General features: G+C 33.6%; 1 protein-coding gene across 13 annotated transcripts in view; it reads left to right on the top strand.

Annotated features, from left to right (window-relative positions):
* MYCBP2 (MYC binding protein 2) overlaps positions 1 to 24,320 on the top strand; it is a 281,767-nt gene that overhangs the window by 78,563 nt on the left and 178,884 nt on the right. For 11 of the 13 annotated variants that reach the window (XM_053216750.1, XM_027065047.2, XM_027065038.2 and 8 more), the window contains 6 exons: positions 1,897 to 2,101; positions 4,754 to 4,899; positions 5,234 to 5,335; positions 13,051 to 13,158; positions 19,595 to 19,714; positions 20,996 to 21,077. In XM_053216750.1, the coding sequence (XP_053072725.1) occupies positions 1,897 to 2,101; positions 4,754 to 4,899; positions 5,234 to 5,335; positions 13,051 to 13,158; positions 19,595 to 19,714; positions 20,996 to 21,077 (763 nt within the window). Of the gene's footprint in view, positions 1 to 1,896; positions 2,102 to 4,753; positions 4,900 to 5,233; positions 5,336 to 13,050; positions 13,159 to 19,594; positions 19,735 to 20,995; positions 21,078 to 24,320 lie in introns of those variants that run through there. The other 2 variants (XM_053216756.1, XM_053216787.1) reach the window with 2 other exon arrangements.

The following is a 24,320-nucleotide window of genomic DNA, read 5'->3' as shown; positions in this document are numbered from 1 at the left end:
TTTTCTACTTGGTATTATGATTGGGATGCTTTGAATTTAGAGATTAATTTGGGGATAATAGTTATAGCATTGTTGGGATGATTAAATGTGTACGTAAACCCAAATGCAAGTAGACCCAAATGCAAGTAAGTGCTTAGTATGTTTTAGCTATCATGATTATTAAAAACAGGCACTCAAGCCTTCAGAGTTGCTTTATTCTAACTCTTTAAGTAGTTGTCCAGTACTTGGCTATTTAATTTCCTAGCCTGTATATAGATTAGAAGTGGCAGAGATTAAAAGAGGCTGTATATTCTATGAGTTTACTTCTTGATTAGACAGACCTATACTGAGTCTGTTACAAGTGATAAGAGAATAAGGTTGACTAAGAATAAGAGATAAAATGAGTAAGGCATAACCTCGTCTTTGACGATCTAAGTCTAATAGGAAAAACGAACATAAAAATACTTTATTCCCATAAATTTACTCTTTTATTACAATCTCTTGTAACACTATTTGTTTCTTCATAATTCTATCACAGTTGTATATTTACAGTTTTCTTGTATGGTATTTTGATAAAAAGTCTGCCTTTCTCGCTAGATTATAATAGCTCATTATCAGAGTCCTCACTGCCTAGAGCAGAGGTCTGCAAACCATAACCTGATGCTGTGTCTGCTCAGTGGCTTATTTCTGTGTGACTCTTCAAGCTAAGAATGGATTTTACATTTATAAGGAGTTATTTAAAAAAAAAAAAAAAAACGTGACAGAGACTTGTGTAGCCTACAAAGCCTAAATTTTTTGCAGCGTGGCCCTTTACAAAAAAGTTTGCTGACTCTCATAAAGGAACACTTGGGTCATCCGGAGTAGATGTCTGATCTTTAAAAAGTTGAACAAGGGGCCCCTGAGTGGCTCATTCGGTTTAGGGTCCGACTTCCGCTCAGGTCACAATCTCATGGTTTGTGAGTTCGAGCCCCGTGTTGGACTCTGTGCTGACAGCTTAGAGCCTGGAGCCTGCTTTGGATTCTGTCTGTCTCTCTCTCTGCTCTTTCCCCTGCTTGCGCTCTATCTCTCTCAAAAATAAATAAACATTAAAAACAATTTTTTTACAGTTGAGTGAATTATAACACAATTCTGTAAGTTGTAATTGAGGCATAAACAGGCTTTGAGGAAATAGTGACTAACTCCCTGCAAAAAGTAGTAAATCCTTTCATGGCAGATGACTTCCGGGCTAAGTTTTATTGAATGCTGAAGAGGAGTTTCTCTGGTAGATGAGGTAGAGCGAGGCATCTGGTAAATGAGGTAGAGAGATACAGATGGAGCAGGAATGAGCAAAGGCCCTGAGCATGTGAAAGGACATAGTATGTTTAGAAAGCAGAGGGAATTTAGGTTCAGACAGAATGTAGTTTGCATGGAAGAAATGAGGTTACAGAAAATTCAAGGGCCATGTTGTGACTAACTGTATCTTGCTGAAGAGTTTTGTTCTTTTAAAGACCATGGAAAAACATTGGAGGTTTGTAAATTGTGAAATCATAGGGTCAAGTATATGTTTTAAGAAGCTGATTACCAGTTGTGGAAGGATATTCTAGAGCGGAGGGACACATGGTTAGAGCATAGTTGGGAGACTTTCTGTGGTCTGTTGAAGGACAGTGTTGGCAGTGAAGATGGAAAGGAGGGACTAAAATCAGCAAAAGTTAAAAGTGTGATTGGCATAAAGTAACGGCTAAGAGGGGTTCCTGCCTTCCCTTTTTTTGCAAAAAGGAAATGAGGAGAGCATTTATTTGTGGTCCCTAAATTAAATTATATTTTTGTTACTTTCTGTTTGAGCATTCTTTTGTATATTCATTTGGATTAGTATATTTGATGTGTGTTTTTTAAGACAGAATAATCTACATAAAGGTTACAAATTGATCTGTCATGTAGGGTTTGGCGTTGAAAATATGGCAACAGCAATGGATGAAGACCTGGAAGAAGAACTAGATGAGAAAGATGAGAAGTCCATGATGTGCCCTCCAGGCATGCATAAATGGAAGCTGGAACAGTGCATGGTGTGCACTGTCTGCGGAGACTGTACAGGTTATGGAGCCAGTTGTGTCAGTAGTGGGCGTCCAGACAGAGTCCCCGGAGGGTAAGAAAATGATTCATACTCAAAAAGTAAACTACGAGTAGAAAATGTGCAGAACACATTTCTTTTCAGAATTGTTCTGTGTTGTTTCTTGAGGGCGTATTGGCATGTACGTGTAATTCTAGTAGTTGTTTTCTATTATGATAGTTTCTAATTCAGTGTCATTTACGTTGCTTTTCTTTCTTTCATTCGATTCATTTAAACCATTATTTAAAACAAGTCAAAAGTTTCTTCAAGGCTTGGGCTGTGCCTTAATTTGTATTCTTTTTCTAAGACTGCTTTAATACCGTATATCTTCTCATTTTTGTTGAACATGAATCTTTTCTGGATAGAAGTATCAAATATCATGTAAAATATTCAATTAGAGACATATAATTTTCATTTAAATTAAATTTATGTTCGCAATTTTGGGTGTTCTAGGAATTGTCACTTCTTAAGTTACATTACACCTATTTGTATTTATCCCCTTATACTCTTTTTGGATCTTTTTTCCCCCCAGAATCCTATATTATCATTATTTTAAAGTTAATATGTATGCGAATTTGGCAGAATCAGAATGCAATTTTTCCCTAGAATTTTGGGTCCTATTTTTGTTACCAATATAACATAATGGGGCATTCTTTGTAAGGAAATTAATTATGATAGGTCTTTGTATTATGGTAGACCTGATCTTTGTAAGATCAGATTAGTTATGATAATTAGCAGACTTCGGGAAGTGGGGGCGGGGGATCTTGTGAAGAAAAGCCCAGAGCTGGGACAGCCACCCCTGCATCTCTGACCTCCCTCTCTGATACCTCTTTAAGTAGTCAGATACTTCCTCCCACATAATGTCTGCATCTACTATGAGTGTATTTCTAGATTTGTACTTGGCCTAACATAGGAAAATAAATCACATATAACAAGCCTTTATTTTAGGCTGTTGTAATGATTATGATTTTTTAACAATAAATTTTTTTTGGCATTCTCAGCATATGTAAGAACATTTTGGCTCTCTATCAAAGAATACTGTTTCTTCTACAAAGCTATATGTTTGGCTCTGTTTGCTATATTTAAGTCTCTAATTGTTTATTTTTAATATAATTTGGATACAGAAAGAGTCTATGATTTTTTTTTAAATAGTATTGGAGTTGAAATGTGTCCTCCTGCATCTTTCCCAAGCTATTTCCATTAAAATCAAGTGTCCCCAATCTCTGAACATGAGCTGTTGATAAGTATCATAAATGAATTTCTGAATTCTCTGATCTTTCCTGAAATTAGTTATTATTCTTTATGTGCTTTTCCCCAGAGATTTACTATCAGTTTCCAATAATTTATAGACCTAAATGGACAGTACCTAACCAAATACAATAGTTTCTTTATTAATGAGGCAGAAATGAATAAATGAAATAAAATCACTATAGGACTATATGCCAGGACACTCTGCACCATTAAAAATGACTTCAAATTATTATAAAATTGTGACTGTATATCTTAGAATAAATTTAGAATGCCACATTATCTTTGAAACAGTTCCCACAGACAATTCTGTAGGTCATACTGGTTCATCAGTTTTTACTCCAATGGTTAGTGATCCTCCAAAATGTCGGTACTGCTTGCATTTTAAACCCAGGAGTTTCACAGGGCTGTCTTTCAAAACTGCTGCCAGGTAGATCCTTTCTCTTGTACCACCACAAATCTGGATAACCACAGGCTTAGTGAAGCCGTGTAAAGGTTTTCAGTTCCAGTCCAACAAATAACATGAAAGCTATGACTTCTACATCTATGAAATATGTGACTAAGAAGTTAGTTGTTCACTGACCCTGTAGCCAACTTCTGGGAGTGTTCTAGTCTTCCTTGTGTGGTAATCAAATGTCATACACTTAGTTCAAAACTGATAAGAAAAAAGACAAAGAAGAAGGAAAAAAACAGGTAATTGGACACAGTAAGAGGAGAGAATGAGAGATGATGGCATATAAAGAAGGGAGGGAAAAGGAGACGTAATGTATGAAGCTGGCAAGCTGGGTTCACTTATTGATGGCTATCCACACATTCCTTAAGTTAGTTGATGGAGAATAGTGTTGTTTGGTAACCAACTAACTCATCCAGACCATTTACTAGTAAACTGCTGGTGCTTTACTAATTGTGATAACTTTTAAAAATATTTGTTAATAGTGATTTTGAAGATAGCAGAATCCATTTGTATTTTCTGTAGGAAGATACCAGTTATACCCATGAGGAGCTTAATAAACTCTTGGGTTTGTTTTTTTTTTTTTTAACTTTATTTATTTATTTCGAGAGGGAGAGAAAGAGCATGTGAGAGTAGGAGAGAGGCAGAGAGAAAGGGAGAGAGCGAGAATCCCAAGCAGGCTCCACACTGTCAGCACAAAGCCTGACCTAGGGCTCGAACTCACAAACCGTGAGATGATGACCTGAGCCGAAACCAAGAGTTAGACATTTAACTGGCTGAACTACCCTGGCACCCCTAAATCTTGTTTTTTGTTATTCCGTCTATTTATACCTATTCAGTTCTTTAAAATTGGCACATCCTGATCTGAAGGAGTGATTTCATTGCTGACTCAAGTAACTTAATTTCAAAAACGCAGAAAAGATGGTTCTAGAAAAGAGTTTTAAGGAAAGAGTAGAAGGATTTCAGGTACTTTTTTTCTTTTTTTAAAGGATCTGTGGTTGTGGTTCCGGAGAATCTGGCTGTGCTGTGTGTGGGTGTTGCAAGGCATGTGCAAGAGAGTTGGATGGTCAGGAGGCAAGACAAAGAGGAATTCTTGATGCTGTGAAAGAAATGATACCTTTAGATCTTCTGTTAGGTAATTTGATGGATTGTGCTATACATCTTGTCCTATATCTTGTACTATACATCAGTTTAGTAATTAAACAATTTATATTAGTATATGTTAAAAAATTAATAGTTAACTATTCAGTACTGCTTGTATGGTAACTGACAATATGTCATTAATTAAAGGATAAGGTTCTTTTCCTCTTTTTTTGCTAAGATTCTTCGAGTAAAAATAATTTGTGTTTTCATTGGTGTTTTGTTAGCTTTACTTTCTTGAATTTCGCATAGTTCTCTCATAATTATTATTGTATCTGTCTATATGTGTTTTTTTGTTTTGTTTTGTTTTTGTTTGGTAAATCATCTAGCTGTCCCAGTGCCTGGGGTTAACATTGAAGAACACCTTCAGTTACGACAAGAAGAAAAAAGGCAGCGTGTAATCAGGAGACACAGATTAGAGGAAGGAAGAGGTAAGATGGAGCTGCATCAATTTTCTTACCCTATCCTGAGACCACTGAAAAGTTTATAGTAACTCATGAAAATAGTACAAAAAATATTCAGGGTATTTAAAGTTGTGCTAATCAATAGAGCATTTATAGAGTAAGACAACCATATTAAGAATTGTGCCATCTGTCTTTAGCAATGGCAACTTTAAAAAAAAATATATGAACTTTAAAAACTGATGTTTTACCCAGAGTTTGGACTCATGGTTGTTATTTAACCATGAGCAACAAATTAACTTAATAATAGTATTTTAGTTTCTGTTTTCTTAGTTGTCTATGATCATTATCATTTGAGCATGTTCCCAACATTCTTCTTTCAATCCAGTGCATTTTTATGCTTATGTATGTCTTTTTTGAAAAAGTCTTATTCTAGTTATGAACAAGAAGGGTAAATTGGAGAGTTTGCAGGTTTTAATTGGAAAGATAGATCTATTGTTTCTCTTTTCCTCATTGTTTATGACCAGTTCGCAGGCCTGAAAATACATTTCACTGTGGTTATAATAGATATTTTAGTATACATTCAACAAGCAGAGATAAATATAAATATCACTAGAGCTGTTGTTGCCCAGTAGAATCTTTTCTTTGTAGGATTGAGACAGATGGTTACAGAGATCTGTGATTTTATTCCTCTGCTGGACAAAATCTTGACTGGAAATATTTACTGATATTGTGTATTTTAAATGCTTATTAGAAATGACATGATTTGATACATGAGATAAAACCAATTATCCATTTAACCGCCATTACAGATTTTTTTTCTAGGCACTTTTTTTTAATGTAAAATGGAGAAAGTCATAAAATATGTATATATATAGCACACATGTATAAATTTTATTTTTATTAAACTTAAGTTGTAAAACATACTTGGAACTTGAAGATTGTTCATTATATCTGATCTGATAAACAATATTGATTAGTTGACACAGGAATATTTGGTGTTTGGCCGTGTTTATATAAAATCATTACTTTCGAAGCAATTTATGTTAATAAGAATGTATATACTGGCATTATTTACAGTATATAAATATTTGGGAAATTACATATTAAATGTTTTATAGAAAATAGGGTAAAATTTAAGTTGTAGGTCTTTATGACATAGTAATTGAGTGCTAATTTCTTTTATGTTAGTTATATGGTTTGTTTAAGGATAATTATCAATGCATCTTTTTACAACCTGCTTTGTGTTTTTTGGGAAATATTAGCTTGAATCCATATGACTTGACCTACAAAAACCAGCAATTTCCTATGTATCAACCAAAGTATAGCAAATTAACACAAAAGTATTGTGATAATTTTCTCCTTCTGTAAAACTATTTTTCTCTAGCTAGTGTATCTGCATAATAGAAGTAAAAGAACACTGATTATGCATTAGTTCAACAAAATTTTGTGATTGCAGAATGTTCTTTTGCCATTTATTTATTTTTTAAAGCTTATTATTTATTTTGAGAGAGAGAAAGAGAGCACCAGCAGGGGAGAGGCAGAGAGAGAGAGAGTGTGAGAGAGAATCCCAAGCAGGCTCTGCACTATCATCTCGGAGCCCGACATGGGGCTCAAACTCACAATCCCTGAGATCATGACCTGAGCCGAAATCAAGAGTTAGACACTTAACCAACTGAGCCACCCAGGTGCCCCCTGCCGTTTATTTTAAAATGTGTCATAGACCTTAAAAACATAAATTCTAATCTTTTAAAGGTTTAAAAACTCCATTATTTAGATATTTACAGGAATTATATTACTGTGTTTGATTTTACAAACACAGATTTATGTTATAGGCAGTTCATGTATCTTTTCTGACAATTCCATTTCATCTGCAGTCCTCAGTATATAGAAAGACTTCTTCAGATTATTGGTGCACAAAAAGTTTGTTTTTATTTTTTGGATGGATGAGCTCTTTTCTTACACATACGATCTTCTTTTAATTTCTGTTAAAATGCAATATACAGTAAATATCTTTTCTTGATGGGTTAGGATCTTCATTATGGACCTTAATTAGGCATTCATTGCCTTACATGCTACTGAAATTTGTGCATATTCATGTCCTTGCTTTGCACAGTCACCATGGTTACTATGGAATCATGCAGTGAGGACATAGTTACAATCCACATGTGTTTCATTTAACACAGTACAGTGCAGAGAGAAGCATGCTTAGAAATTTTATTTTGTAAAAACACTTTTAAATAAGAATTTCAACTTTGTACCCCCTTTTTAAAAGTCAGACTTCAGGGGAACTTGAGTGGCTTAGTCAGTTGAGTGTCCAGCTCTTGATTTCAGCTCAGGTCATGATCTCATGGTCGTGAGATGGAGTCCTGCATGGGGCTCTGCGCTGAGCGTGGAGTCTGCTTAAGATTCTCTCCCTCTCTCTCTCCCCTCCCCTGCACCCATGGTCTCTCTCTCTCTCAAAAAGTAAAAATAAAAAGACAAACTTCAGTTTCATATTCAATGATTTTAGAAAATTCATATACCATATTAAATAATTTAAAACCAGTATGTTGATATGATACTTTTATATTATCTTTATATTCTTTCCCAGTATATCATTATAAGAAATTTTATAGGAAAGACAAATTTTTATAAGAAAACAAAATATACACAGAAATATACCCGCACTTGCATAGGAAAAAAGCTAGAAAGGTAAATACCAAAATGTTAGTAGTGTTTTAGTTCCTGAAAAGTAAGTTTACAGGTGATTTTGTATTTTGTTCTTTACAGTGTTTTTTAAATAATCTAAGAGTTATGTTTTAAAACTTAGGCCATTGTTTCTTAAAAAAATAATAAAGACTAGTTCTAAGTCATTTAAACGTTACCTTTGCTTTTTAAAAAATATTTTTATTTTAATTGGATAGAGCAATCCCTTTCAGGTACTGTGCTGTTTTCATTATGTTAGGGCAGTGGTTCTCAAAGTGGTCTCAAAGGGACCAGCGTCACTGGGCACTTATTACAATAGCCTGTTCTCAAACCCACGTCAGACCTACTGAATCAGAAATTCAGGGAGCAGAGCCCAGCAAACTGTTTGAACAAGCTTACCAGGTAATTCTGTGTGTGCTAAAGTGTGAGAACTGCTCCAGGGACCTTCTACATCAGAATACCTGGGCCTGGGTCACAATTTCTGCATTCTGCTTAAGGAGCTACAGAGAATAGTTTGTCGTGTTTTGTCTTCACAAGGAGGAGGAATGCCAAATAAATTTTTAGTGTTCCAACTGCCACACATACCTGTGGGGTTTTTTTCCTTAGCCTTTGCTTAGTACTTTTTAGATACTAACAGTTTAGTGATGTTAGTAATTATACTCATTAGTAATTGTCTTTTACTTGTGTTGAAATTTCAGAACTTCAGGATTAGATTATAATGAATTATTTTACTTGATTCATCTGTCCCATCCTATTTATCAAGTTTGTGTTATTTCAAAGTTGATCAGAATTTTAGAACCTAGTTCTTACATTAAAACTTGGCTCAGGGGCGCCTGGTTCGCTCAGTCGGTTAAGCATCCGACTTCAGCTCAGGTCATGATCTCGCGGGTTCGTGAGTTCAGGCCTCATGTCGGGCTCTGTGCTGACAGCTTGGAGCCTGAAGCCTGCTTCGGATTCTGTGTCTCCCTCTCTCTTTGCCCCTCCCCCGCTCAGGCTCTGTCTCTGTCTCAGAAGTAAATAAACACTAAAAAAAAAAAAAAAAAAACTAAAACAAAAACAAAAAAACTTGGCTCAGACTCAGGCCTATTGATGTAATTTAGCTGCTGTTTATAACATAGTCTTCTATAATGGAATATGCTATTGAAACCTGAAAGAGCAGCGTTATTACTGCATTTTTATTATTTTAGAACTTTGTCTTTATATTTTTTATATTATTCTTTTAGATGATATTTTTCTTAAATGTATTATTCTTAGGTACCAGTATATTCATTTGCTTTTGTTTCAGTGACATTTGTGACAATTTTTAAAGCTTTTTAGTTTATACAGGGTTGATTGATAATTTAAATTTTCTGAGTCTTATTTTAACTTTATAGATGAGATGCTCGTCCATGGAATTTTTAAGTAGAACTCTAATTCATCAGAATAACTACTGGGTGGTTGTGTCAGTGATCTTATCTTTATATTCCTTCTCAGTGCTCTATTGTAGGGAAAACTAAGCTCAAATAATGTTGGATATTTTTCCTTCTTTCTTCTCCCCTAAATGTCATCAAACTTTCAAAATTGTGAGCTGTAGATGGGGTGAGCTTATGTCCTGGCTTGCCTGGCAGTCCCATTTTGTGCTGACTGTCCAGGCCCTCTTAACTCTCAGTAGAGTTTCACTTTGATAACGGGTTATGTGGTTAGCAAGGCTGTATAGCATGGCAGTTCAGAGTATACATTCTGATGTTAGGCTTTGGTTCAGATCCTGGCTTCTTAAGTTTTGCTGGGGATAGATAACCCTGGAGTTTAATCACTCTGAACCTTCACTTCCTTACCTTTAAAATGAGGGTGACAACTGTACATACCTGAGTAGGGATGTTAATGAAGATTAAATGATATACATGAAAATACCTTAACATAGACTAAGCCCAAAGTAAGTGTTTGATAATGATGATAATGGTAATGATAATGATGATGCTAGTGGAGTTGGGCTATTTAGTGGACTTGTATTTTCTTTGGATTTGATTCTTTTTGCCCTGGCCTTGACTTGATTGCTTTTCTCACGACATTGGGATGCTAATCACAAAACTTTGGTTATTATTAACAAAACCCCCACAGCTTCTGTAGAATAAAACAGATTCCATTTTGATAAGGAAGAAAAATTAGTTTGTTATAGTTACAAGTTGGAATGTAAAAACAAATCTATTATAGTTAGTCTAATTTCAGAGTAATTGAGTTGGGGTTGCTATTGATTTTTAAGCCCCTAAAACTATTAAGTTTTCTTGATTTGACATATTAAATCCAATATTAGCTGATCTTTCAATGTTATATGAAAGTCCCTTTTTAAATTAAAATGTATATAGCCTCTCTCTTTACTCCTTTTTTCTGTTCCCTACCCCCATTTCCCCCCCCACATCTATGAACCTTTGTAGTAGTACTACTACTACTACTTTTATTAGGTGTCAGCTTATGCATAATTTTCTTGTACCCTGAAACTCCCTGCATGCCCATCCTTAAGGTTTGCTGGCTACCCCCTTCAGTGTGCTTAATTTTGTCATAGCACACGGTCATAATTTCTTCTTGAGCTGAGCATAAACTCTTACCTGCTTAAAGCAGAGATAGTATCTTGTTTTTCCAAGAGTTCCCAGGACTTAGTGTGGTGCATGAAATTGTTCAGTACTAGTATGTCTTTGTTGACTAATTGAAAACATTTCAGGGAGTTCTCATCACCTTTACAATAAATTTTCATGGTAGAAAAAGACTTTAATTATTATATGTATCTCCAAACTCATTTCCCACCATTTTCTGCTTCATAACTCTATATTCCATCCATTTCAGCTAGGTGTGTTTTTAATGACTGTACAATATTGTTTAATCTCTGAATGCTTTTACAAATCCTGTTTCTTTTGCCTGAAATGTCCTCTCTTCCTTCTCTCTTGGCAAACTTTTTCTCATTCTTTCATCCAAGTTGAGTGATCACTTTTCATCCTTCAGGATGTGTATGGATTTCCTTTATCAAACATATTCTTCGTTTTTATTTCTTTCTTCCCTAATGGACTGAATTCTGAGATCTCTTTGTCATGATATTCATGATACATGATACCTGGTATCTATTACATTAAAGATAAAAAAATGGCAAATAAGTGAATGACTGAACTATGGTTATACAAAAAATTATTTTAGTCCATGGTACATAAGAGTATTTTAGAACCTGGTAGTCTGGTATTATAAACAGTGATTTAAATTGAGCTCAAATGGTATACTTTCTGGTGTGATTGCCTGTGAGCCTTCTAAATTTTTATATGAAAAGATTCTAAAAAGATTGAATTTAGTGAGAAGCTCAAAAACTATGAATATTATGGATGTAATATTTTTATGGGAAGACAAATATCCCAAGCAAATCATAGAATTCAAAAAAAGGTAATATAACTTAATATTACTGTTATTTTGATATTTATAATTCATTTGGGTAGTTGGAAAGTGTGTTAATGCTTTTTAGAGTGATTTATATTCTTTGCTTTAGTAAATTAATTGAAAATGAATGCTTTGTGAAGAAATAAGACATTTTGTTCATATTTGTATAATCTTAGCTTGAAAATAATTGCTACTGCATTACTAGAAAATAATATTTAATTTTTCTATTAACTTTAAATTAGCATATTTCTACCTATAGTGATCATAGAATATGTTATTCTTGGTTTTTCGTAGAATTGGTGCTGCTTGCATTTTTATCTGTATCTTGAGACATAATTAAAATTTATTTTTCCTACCCATTTTTTAATATTTGATGAAGGGTGCTTTGGTGTCAAATTTTATAATAGGGCAATAGTTTTATATTGTTCCGTTGCTAGAAAAAATAATTATAGCTGAAGAGATACAGAGAATCAAGAAAAAACTGGCTTTAATTAAAAACATTTAGTGCTTATATACTGTCAGTTCCTTTTTCATATACTGGTAACTTCTTAACGGTCAAATGTAGAGTATTTTGGAATTTGCAGGCATTTTTGATGTTGCTCAAACTCAAAGAATGTGTAGTTCTATAAGAACTAAAATTTTAAGATATAATTTAAAGTTTTCCATTCTTTTCAAGGTAATGATAATAAGGAAAAACAAATTTTAAATTTTATTAAAATTAATTTTGCTATTGGTTATTTTCTTGGATATAAGTGGAAATAACTATAATCTGTATGAATGTGCATTTGTATATGTGTATTTGTGTACATAGTGGAACTTCAGAAAGAAATTACTTTATCAGAGAATGGTTAGTGTTCCAAAATGTTACTTGGGTTAGCTTCCCCTCTTCAGCATCAGTATGAAGCTCAGCTTATCCTTGTTTCTGATTTTGTGTATGTGGTTAACAGAAGTCACATATAGTTAGATTTATTCTTTTTAGAAGATTATATATATCTTCTATAATGCTGACTTCATAAAGTAGTGATTTTATACACACACACACACACACACACACGCACACACAAATGTGTGTCCGTATGTGTATATGTACATATCAGATCATACTAATTTTTGGTTTGGTTTTGTTTTTTGCTTTCTTGATTTCTTACCTCTATGACAGAATGTATTAAGTCGATAACATTTTTCTTGGTTTTGTAGGAAGACTGATGTGGATTTTAAATCTTGAAGACTGTTAAAATTTAATCTTTTAAAAATTAGTTGGTTTTGTATTTTAATTGGAGAAATGTTTGTTTTCAATGAATGTTTGGTTTACTAAGTTTGAATATATATGATATTAAAAGTATTTATAAGATAATTTGATTTATTTTAATTGAACTTTCTGATTATATACTTGAGACTTAGGAGCTACATGATACTTTTATGAATATAAAAGATAGAAATTATACTTTATCAACTGTATTTCAGATGTTAAAACTTGTCTGTGGAATGGTGAATAGGTTATTATTGGGGGTGGAGGAAGTTAACGTGGGGGAATTGGGAGACAAGTATAATGTCTAAAACAGTAAAGAATAAATTTCCATACTTTTACTTTGAATTATTTTTGTTCATTGTAGTGTTTTCATTTTGTGAGCTTTTCTATGCACATACAAAATGTTTCTCCTCAGGCCCCCTTGTATTTGCTGGTCCTATTTTTATGAACCATCGAGAACAGGCTCTAGCCAGACTCAGATCCCATCCAGCTCAGCTAAAGCATAAACGGGACAAGCACAAAGGTATTTGGTCTTCCTTATCAATTAGGTGGGATACTTCCCCCGTTTCCTCCACTCATTTGAATTTTGTCTCTGGGAAAATGCACAAACCTAATTCTTCTACTTTGCTTCTATCATTATATAGCCTGAGGAGAAAGAACATGCTGAAAGTTGTACTGTTTGTCAATGACTGTCAATCTTATTTCTTTTTATTTGTTAACTTTAATAAAGAAGACATTTTATGGTGTATCTTTTTCTTTCCCATTTCTTTTCAAATTTCATAAAGTTAAGGGAAAGTGGAAAAATAATGATTTCTTTCTATTTTTTATCCTTTATTATCTGCTCTTAGATGACTGCTATCTGACATTTTATAGTCCTTTTCTTAAAAATGCAGTGTGCTTTAGAATTAACAAAATTACTAAATTCAGTGTATAAAGTGATAGAGAGTTGACTGCTATTAAGCTTTTCCATTGTTTTAACATTAAAGTTTATATTCACAATGCACACAAAAATGGTGATACATGTAAGCAAAGACTGAGTTATGTAGGCCTGTTCTAGTCCTTGAAAACTATCAGAAATCTAATAAACAAGTCTGTGAGTTACTAGGAATCTATTTCTGTGTAATTCTTTGAGAGCTCATCATTCTGCATTAATTAGAAATATTTTTTTAAAAGCTTATTTTTGTTTAAACTACAGCTATGGGTCTTTTGAACTACAAGGTCAGGAAAGAATTTAATGCAGAGAGTTTATAAATTTATATATAAATTCTGCCTTGAATCATGGCATGTGACAAGTATAACTAATAGTTGCTGTTTTCTTAAATGCCCAAGATATACCCTGCAAAATAGAAGAGAAAGTTTTAAAAACATGCGATCCATATAGACAAATTACTCTGTTTTGTGTCTTGTTTTTTCCTTTGCTACAAAACAATTATAGACTAATTTTATTTTTAAACTTTCACATGCAAATATTATAATTCACTTTATTTACATTTGCCTCTCTTGGTTTATCAGTTTGCCACTCAAAGCAAAACCACCAAACAAAACAAACAAAACCCCTGTTGTTAGCCAAAGCACAGGTAGAGCACTATTTAAGATACATTCTACAGAAACTAAAATTGAGAATATTTTAAATCTAATGTGATTAACCATAGTAAAATTTGTGATTGTTTTATTTACTGAGTGCTCTAATAATGCCATAAATATTTACATCAATGGAACGCTATTTACCATGTACTTACTATGTAAACTATCTTATTGCCAGAGTCTCTGATCTCATATTTTATACTACACCACTATTGGAATGGATTTTCTCCGTGTCTTTTTTTTTTTAGCCCCCAGTTGTTGGAAAGTGCAATTTTTCCAGCACTTTACCTGAAGTTAAATGTTCACATTTCATGAAACAGTTTAAAACTTTTTCAGCTCCATGTTGCTATCTTATGGCCAAACATCTTTATTTTGCAGAATTTGAAGATGAAATGCCAAATGAAGACTAGGGTTACAAATTCAAAACAGACTTATTCAATGTCTCATTGATTAACTATACAAATTACTCAACAATAGTTCCATCTTAACTGCTGCAGGTTTATTTTATAACCAGACTGCATATTTGTAGCAACCTCTTCAGAAGGATCTACTTGTAGTATTACAGTATACAGCCAGTTGTGTGTATGCATATATGTTTTTTTATCAGGTTTTATGGTTTTATAACTGAAACAGTTTCATCTCTTTACCACCAAAATGAATTTAAAGTGTAAGTAAGTAATATCAAATGGTGCTGTTTTATGTAGAGTATTGATTTACCACTGACTAATTCCTGTACACCCACAAATTCTCCCTTCCTTTGTCCCATTAGTCCCACTGTCCCTGTCATTTAATCACCTCACCATACACTGCTTTTACTCTTGCTATATAGAACCACAGTCACAGTCTTTTAATACGTATATTTTTCTCTTTTTCCTTACCCTGTTTGTCTTCCACGGAGAAATTCACTATATTAATTGCTGTGTCCTAGCTTACCTTTAAATACATTGGTGGTACAAACTATAGGATGGTAATAGGTAAAATTGCCTAGACTATGACTTTTTTATGGGCGTGTGGAGGTTAACAACTGTGGATTCATTGTTGACAGGAATGAGTTCTAAGATGGAAAGTTGGAGAGCTTCTGCCTGATTGAAAGGAATTCAGAGAAGGTTACAGAATCCATCCTGTTCCAGGGAAATTTTGATTAGAGTCAAACTAGAGTATATGAGGCTTGTTATATGTTAGTAAGTCTAACATATGATCCATAAAACAGAGTAATTTGTTTCTATATGATCATATTTCAAACAGATACCTGGATTAACATTTGTTTCAGCTCTTTAGTCCCTTAGGTAGAAAAACATTGTTTTGTAGTACTCCTAGTTAGGAACATCTGAATTATTCTGGAGATCAGTCTTGAAATCTGGCTTGAAGTGACCAATGTGAAAATCCAAAGGCTTGCTGATAAACATCTGTGTGTATTTTACACCTATTTTCTGTTTAGAAAGGCATGGTGTAACCCTTGTAACTTTTGAATCAGGCCTCAGTTTTAATCCCAGATTTGTCATTAATTAGGATATATGGCTGTTCATAAATTTTATAATCGCTTTGGCTTTAGTTTTCCTTATTTAAAAATAGGATTGATAATTCCTGATTTTATATACGTTTGTATATACATATATATTCCTTGCCATTAGAAATCCTCCATGAATACTAGCTTTAATTCTTTGAATTGAATTCTTTGCTTTCTCTTTTAGAATTATCCAAAAGGCACAGATTTGATATTTGTTAATTATGTAATTAATTAGTTGATTTTTATAAAAGATTGAAGATGTCAGCCATTTGGTGGTGGTGAAACACATGAGCCTTATTTTCGATCAAACTCCAAAACTGCTCTACTGTTTATTACTTTTGATTGGTTACTTAACCCTTCTAAGCCTTGGTTTTCCCAGCTGTAAAGTGGAGTCACAATATGGATATCATTGGATTATTGTATTGATTTTTAAAAAGCAACAATAGTAAATATTGATTGAGCACTTTTTATATATTATTTCACTTAATCCTCATAAGGACCTTGTGAGGTAATGTATCATTATTGCTTTTTTATAGATGAGAAAGCTAAGACTTAAAGAAGGCCCAGTGTCCTGTTGTCCTCATACTAGCAAATAGTACAGCCAGGATTCCAGTCGAAGTCTCTTAGGCTTCAGTGCCCAAAAGTACTTCTCCACTGTGCTATTTAAATTTTCAGTGTTTAAGCACAGAGCAAGTGGATAGCAAATTGTAGTTGATAACTGCTTTGATGTTTAATTTTAGTGATTTTGCTCAAAGTACTCACAGTATTCTGTGATACATTTTGTGATATGCATGGCTCTAAGATTAGCCAAAAAAGTGGAGATTAAATAAAGATTAAAATTAAGAGTTAAAGTCCTTTAATTCCTGAATCTCCTTTTCTCTATGTGCACAAATATGCGTAAATAGTGTGTGTGTGTGTATGTATATATATATATACACATACATACGTATGTATATATATATATATATATATATATATATACATACGTATGTATGTGTATATATATATATATATATATATATATTACTTTAGATACATACCTGTCCAAACTTTATAGCTATTATAGTTTCAATATCACATATCTATGAACACACTCATATTAGGGGAAAATGCAGATATGCTTCTACCTAAATGGCCAATTATAAGAATATTCAGACCTAATTATTTTTCCTACAAATGTGAGATAATTTTATTGCTGCTTATTAACACTTTACTAAATAAGGAGCTTGAGCAGAATTAATCTTGCTGAATTTCACTTGCTGATTCTTGAATTGACACTGAATTTTTGGCTACTCATCAGGTACCTTTTTTTTCTTTGATAACCTATAAATTTCTAAATTATTAGAAGCATATTTAATTTTTTTGACTGACATCAAATACCAGATGCAGATATATATTTTAAAAATTCTGCCACTACTGCTGATAATGATCAAGAACTTCATCTCTGTTTTTTTACTTGTGATGTTTTCGCCATCTGTAATAATTGAGATTATTTTCAATAGTTAGATACAGGTTTGTTTAGATAAACTTGAACAAAATGTTTCTGGTATTTTTTTTACCTTTAAATAACAACTACTACTCTTTTAATCACTGTGATTTTAATCAGTAAATTACTAGGCTTTTTTTTTCCTCCTTCCCTGATGCTATGCGTCTATAATGGAATTTGTGTCTATATTAATCTCTGACTCAAGGGAGAGGGCAAAATGCTAAACTCAAAGGTAGAATCTTCTAATTAAGCATCAATACATCTATATAAAGTAGAATGACACTTGTAATATTGAATTTAGTTAAGTCTGGCAAAATCATATGAACACAGTTTGTTTTCTCTATTAAATTAGATTTGGTTTTAATAATTAGATATTTTTAACCAATTGAGATAAAGCAGTAAAATTTCTATACATCTCTTATCTTATTTAAATTGGTTTTTAGAAGATACTTACTCCTTTTGTTTAGGCCCTGTCTTTCCTGTCTTTCCAAGATGAGGAGTCTCTGAACTAAGATTGTATTCCATTTTGGACAGAGTGAAAAAAATGTTGTGGTTTTTTTTTTTCTTTTTAGCCCATTCATTCTTTCAGATTTGATTTGGCAAACGCACATTAGATAATTTAGCAAAAGAGGAATCACATTCTTTATCCTATTATAGTAAAACCTCTCACTAATTCAGAATTTATTATACTTCAGATGCAGTATTTGTTATCTTCTTTGAGTAAAAAATTCAAAATAATTTCTTCCTCTGAATTTTCAGGGTCATACTTATAAGGGGAAACCTGTCTAAAATCACTAGCTTTTCAAACCAAGGGCTCAAGAAATGAAGGATTCCTTCAGCGTGCCTTCAGCCTCTGGGTCCAGCAATTAATTCTTGTATGTTAAAGGACTTTTATGTTTATGGTACATTTTTATGTCATATAGGCCTATTTTGAATTATAATGTAGGTAACCACATTTTATTTATTGTAGCCTTTAGTTTCATCCATAATCTGTACTGCTTGAAAGTATTAAAACTGAATTTTTACCCAAATACTCTATGATTAAGACCTTTTTAGTAAGTCATCTGAGCCAACCCATTCTGTGTTATTCCGAATTAGTGAGGTTTTACTGTCCTAGTGTTATAAAGAGTTTAAAGCTTTTTGAAATGATAGAAAGTTGTTTAGTTATAAAAAGAGAAGTCATAATTTAGGCTAATCTTGTCTTAACTGGATTATTACTAAAAGTTAGAAATATTAGATTAAAAAGAAAGGATAACATTGAATATAAAATGGTTTGATGTTATTCTGTCTGTCATTTTAAAGTGGTCAATAAAAATTCAGATTTAGTTAAAAATGTGTGTCTGTGGATCCACATGTGTATCTGCATATTATACACACTTGTTTAATGTTGCTATACCACAAGAGAGTGGTTTAGACTAATCAGCCTTTTGAAATTCCTTCCAGAACTAGATGTATTCCGTGTACAAGGAATTTGAATCTTGATGATATAGAGGTCATATTTTAGTGATGTGTAGTCTTAGATCAGGAAAAACAGAATTGCCTCCCTTATTTACACATTCCAAACTAAAGTTTTATATTCTGGAATGTGGTTTTTATTTTATGGTCAGAATGCCAGAATATTCAAAGTCAAATGTAAAAACTAGGTGGAGAGAAGAAGGCCTTAAGCAAGTTTAGGGGAGGAAATTATATAAAGAAGGGAGGAGGAAAGAAGAAATGAAACAGAAAGGTTTGGGTGAGAGTGGCATTGGGGGCCAGAAGAAGACCACAAAGTAGAATGGCTGAGGGGCAAAGTGGGGCAGGAAAGATGAATAAGAGTCAGCCATTAGATTACAGTATATTGGATAAAGCTTGTTGGTCTTTATAAATTTTTTAAAGTTCAGTTGAGTCTGTAGCAGTACTGATGGACAGGTTAGCCTTCTAAGATGTTTGGGAAATATAAGTCATTTGCAAGTTGACTAGGAATATTTTTTTAAATGGCTAGTACTAACACTATCACTGTTTAAAATAATTGTTAAATTACTTTGCATGCAGTTATTTTTAAGCAAACTAAAATTTCCCATGTAAACTATTTAGAATTTTGTTATGTGTGTAATTTTATGACCCATTTACATTGCATAACTGACTAGCTTAATAGGTTTTATCCATAACTAGATCTTATCTCTGTTTTTATTGATTTAGTGATATTTGCAAACAGAAGTATGTAGTATATCTTTTCAAAATTGCTTCTTTGCAGGTAGATTCTTGATCTATCCCTTCTAACAGCTGCAGATTCTTCTTGCTTGTTTCTCTTAACATTTTTCTCTTGTTCTTCCATAGTAAACTGATTTAAAATCTTATTTTGAAGATGAATAATGGCTTAATTACAAATTATAACACTTACAGATGGAAGTGGAGAACGAGGAGAAAAGGATGCAAGCAAAATCACAACATATCCTCCAGGCTCCGTGCGATTTGACTGTGAGCTCCGGGCGGTACAAGTCAGCTGTGGATTTCATCATTCAGGTAGCAGCTGGAACTTTAGGGTATAAATGCATTTTTACAATTGTGCTAAGTAACTTATTTGCTTAGTTTTGACAAATGTAGTCTATTAAGTGTGTGTTAAAAGCAGTAGTTTGGCAGTTTCTCTCAAATCTATAAAAACTTTGTATTTATTACAGACTCTCTTTTAAAATCTATCTTCTGATGGACTTGTGTTATAATTCAATTAATGAAACTCCTGAGGATGAAATAATCTCTAAAATCTCTCTGGACTCTAGGAGCCTGTGTTTTTTATAACCTAATCCCATGTTTTGTTACTGTTCGATGAAAAATGTGTATCAACAAATTTCTTTATTTTTTTTAAAATGTAGAAAATCATTAAATTCTTAGTCGATTATTGACATGTGACCTGTATTGCCTAGATTGTACTATTCAACCTTAATAAAAATAAAAAATGTTAAATTATTTCTTTGGTACTAAATATATTTCCTTATTTGATAAGGCATTGACAGATACTAAAGTTCTGACATTTCATTGATGTTGTGCATGATTGTACAAAGCTCAAACTCATCTGCTACCTATAATCATCCTAGATGTAAGAGAACAATATTTTCTGTGGAATTTTCTACTCATTATTAAAAAGGTTTTACAGTTGGTCCAAACCTATTCCTTATTAAATATTAATGTTATTAAAGGGCCTTTATAAAAATTTTAAATGTTTTAAGAAAAACATTATGCATTTTTAAAACCTACAAAAATATTTTACAGAACTAAAATTATGTTATCTTACTAAATATAAATTGTGATTCAGTTATCCATTTTTTTAAAGTTTTTACTTTAATCACATGGTGCTCATATGACAAGTGCACCTCTTAACCCCCATCACCTATTTCACCCATCCTTCCACCCACCTCTCCTCTGGTAGCTATCAGTTTGTTCTCTGGAGTTAAGAGTCTGTTTCTTGATTTCTCTCTCTCTCATTTCCCTTTGTTCATTTGTTCCTTAAATTCCACATGTGAGTGAAATCATATGGTATTTGTCTTTCTCTGACTGACTTATTTCGCTTAGCATTATACTCTTTAGCTCCATCCACGTTGTTGCAAATGGCAAGATTTCATTCTTTTTTATGGCTGAGTAGTATTCCATTATATATGTATAGCACATATTCTTTATTCATCAGTTGATGTCAATTACCCATTTTTAATAGCTTTCTATTTTAGTGAATATTATACTGCTTTCAGTATTGTGATAAAAATATAAAATGCATATAATGAAAAAACATAAAGCTCTGTATATTGGTTTCAGTGGTTTTAATGGAAAATGGAGATGTCTACACATTTGGATATGGGCAGCACGGGCAGCTAGGACATGGAGATGTCAATTCCAGGTACTCTTTTTGTTTGAAGATACTTTTTTTTAACTTTTCTTTTTTCTTTCTAAATATATATCTCTACACTTGAAATAGTATTTTTATACCACTGTTTTGCAAAATGTGGCCCATAAATTATCGGTGGATCTTGATTTTGTGGTTGAGTGCTTTTGTGGGGCTAAACGATTTTGTAGTTCCAGGAGAAAAGTTGATTTACATTTTATACATTTAAAATATCAGAGTGGCTATGATTATCACAAAATCCTAGTATATTTTTAATAATTATTATCTTTTTAAAAGTTGTTCATGACAATAGAAAAGGCAATGAATATCCCCAAAGTGCATTTAAAAAAATAAGCAATAGATGTATTCATATTCCTTGATGTTGTCTGTTTTGAAATCTTGGTCTAATATTAACATGAAGTCATTCAAGCGTTTGAATAATTTTCAAACAAAACCTGTGGTCTCTCAGAGAAACTGCTTTGGCTTACCCAGCATAGTGAAGAACTGATTGTGGTGGAGATTACCAGATGTCACCTGATACTCATTTTTCCCTACTTCATTTGATAGTAGAGTTTTAGTTGGTGACATGACCATGCAGCTAAAGACTTCATTTGCCTACCTCCATTGCAGCAGGATATGGCCTTGTGAATTAAAGTGATTTGTGCAGCTTTGGAATCATGCTGTTAAAGGGAAGAGAGGGTACTCTTCCGTCTCGTGTTCTTCCCTCCCAGCTTGCTGCCTGGAGTCCATGTATGGTGGCAGGAGCTGGAGAAGTCATTATAGTGATCATAAATTGGAAGCCATGTATTAAGAAAAGCAGAGCTACAAGATAGAAATAGTCTCGGTTCCTGATAGCATAGAACTGCCATATCAGCTCCTTACAGTAAAATAGATACTTACCTGAGAGAAATGAACTATCATGTTTAAGCCCCTATTACTTTGGCTTTCATTATAGCAGCTGAATCCATATTCTGCTTAATATAGTGAGAGATCTTTTGGTCAAAAGTATAGAAAATCCATCTTTATTAGTTCAGGTCTTCCAAGAAGAAGTTGCTAAGACAGGATTAGATGTTCAAAGGGTTCATTGGGAGAAAACTCCGGTGGAGGATAAAAGGGGAAAGAGCAAAGAGAACTGTCAAACACACATATATAGGTCTGACCCCTGTGAAAGGAAAAGAGGGAAGAAGGATAGAGTAGGAAGTGTCTAGATTGAAGTGCAGTTCTGAGAGAGTTTCAGACAGGCATTGGGGTGTCCTCAAGCTGAGGTTGCCTTTGGAGGAGCCCCAGATTGGGCAGGAGGGCCCAGTATTATACCTTCTTCATGCTTAGACACAGGCTGGAAGCATCCCTGGGGAAGAATGGCCTCATGGAGCCAAAGGGACATCATCTGAGGCTGTCACTCAGCTGTGCTCCCTAGAGCAGGTTGTCAGAGATCTGAGTGATTCACGTACATGGCTGCCCCACCATTGAAACGAGGCTTATTGATCAAGTCTGGAGATAGATATACGGTACTTTCAGGCCAGACTTGACTTACCAATTCATTTTGCCAAAAGAACCTTCTTTCTTTTTTGAATCTTTACTCTGCCTCATTCTCCCTTGTGGTTATAAGGTATCTGCCAGAATCAACGGGACCTATATGGTTTCTCATTCACAATTAGTGAATTATGCTAGTCATTAAATAAAATCCAGGATTTTCATTTTATTTCTGAAATTACTCCATTACTGTGGCAAAGATGTGATTATTGCTGTTTATACGGTAAAGCCCAGTGGTTCTTAATCCTGGCTGCACATTGGAATTACCTAGGGAACTTAAAAAATCCCGTGCTTGTATCCTGCCTCTGTATTCTATACTCAGGAAGTGTGTGTTGGGAGGTGGGGATAGGGTGGGAGGTGGATGGAGGTGGCAAGGGCAGTGCTGGATAGGATCAAGAGTTTTTTCTTAAGAGCTCTCCAGATTCTAATATGTATCAGGATTAAGAACCACTGTCTATCCTTAGAGAGCAAGGTCAGATCCATTTGCAGTGCACACAAAATGGGTATGAAATGTAGTGTCCTTAGTTACTTTGATGAGTGTTGTTGCTAATGAGAAGAGATGATTAAGGTATCATTGAGTTTAATTTCTCACTAAAAACACAAGTGTAACATATATTTGATACTCTTGTCAAAAGATCTGTAAAACTATCACAACTTTTTTTCTTTTATTTAAATCTAGTGTAGTCAGCATAAAAACTATCACAGTCTTAATGACAAATATTGTGCTTGGAAAGACAGCAAAAGGTCTTTGGCAGAATCAGTTCATCAAGTGTCACTGGATATAGCATTTGGATATTGGACATTGGACATGATAAAATATCAGTGCCTTGCAGGGTTGAACAGTTACTATCACAGGTGTTAGAAGGCAACAGATGTTTTGCTTTATAGTTGGATGACATCAGTGATATGCAGAGACTGAGTCAGGGTTGTAACTTGACTGGGGAAGAACTCGGCAACTTTTTTGTTCTTTATTGGGGCTCATGACACAGAAGAAGACGGTTTGTCGTCATCATCATCATCATCATCATTGCTGTTATTGAACTGGTGTTTATTTTGTAGTCATGATATAAGCTGAGAAGGGTGCATTATAGTTAGACATGATGGACCATCAATCATGTGCAGCAGGATGGCATTTCTTCACAAGTCATACTTTATACTTGGATGCCATTCCACAGAAAATAATTGGCAAATAGCTGTATTTCATGGTCTTGACTGAGTGGGAGGGAAACAGTGAAAATCATGATTATAATCAAGTCACAGCCCTCAAGTAATGTGAAATATGTAGAAGGAACCGCATAAGCACAAGATTCTGCTACACTACATTGAGGTGTAATGGTTGTTGAAAGAGAAGATGCTCTTGTCAGCTTTTAAAATGAGAGGTTACCTAAAAACATTGTCTTGTAGACCTGATTTTATCAGTGAGCACCATCCCTTGATTTTCAGTGACTTGCTCAGGTGATAATATTATAGCAGTTTGCTGAGTATTTTTGAATAGCTTGAATTTATCATCTTCACAAAAATATGATAGGTTTAAGTGTTGACAAAATATCAGTTTCTTAAGACTTAACTCTGATGGAGTTTGCTTTCACTGCTCAAAATGGTTCTTTCCCCACAGGTACATTTTCATTCCTGGCTCCATTGATTGAGTTGTAACTGGAAGGTTGTAACATGTGGTGTGGGAAGAGCTAAACTGGGTAACCCAGTGAAACAATGCCTACACACTGT

This window comes from Acinonyx jubatus, chromosome A1 (genome assembly GCF_027475565.1).
Source record: "Acinonyx jubatus isolate Ajub_Pintada_27869175 chromosome A1, VMU_Ajub_asm_v1.0, whole genome shotgun sequence".
In the NCBI taxonomy this organism is placed as follows: domain Eukaryota; kingdom Metazoa; phylum Chordata; class Mammalia; order Carnivora; family Felidae; genus Acinonyx; species Acinonyx jubatus.
The sequence above is the reverse complement of the archived record's forward strand: the minus strand, read 5'-3'. Positions and strand labels throughout refer to the sequence as shown.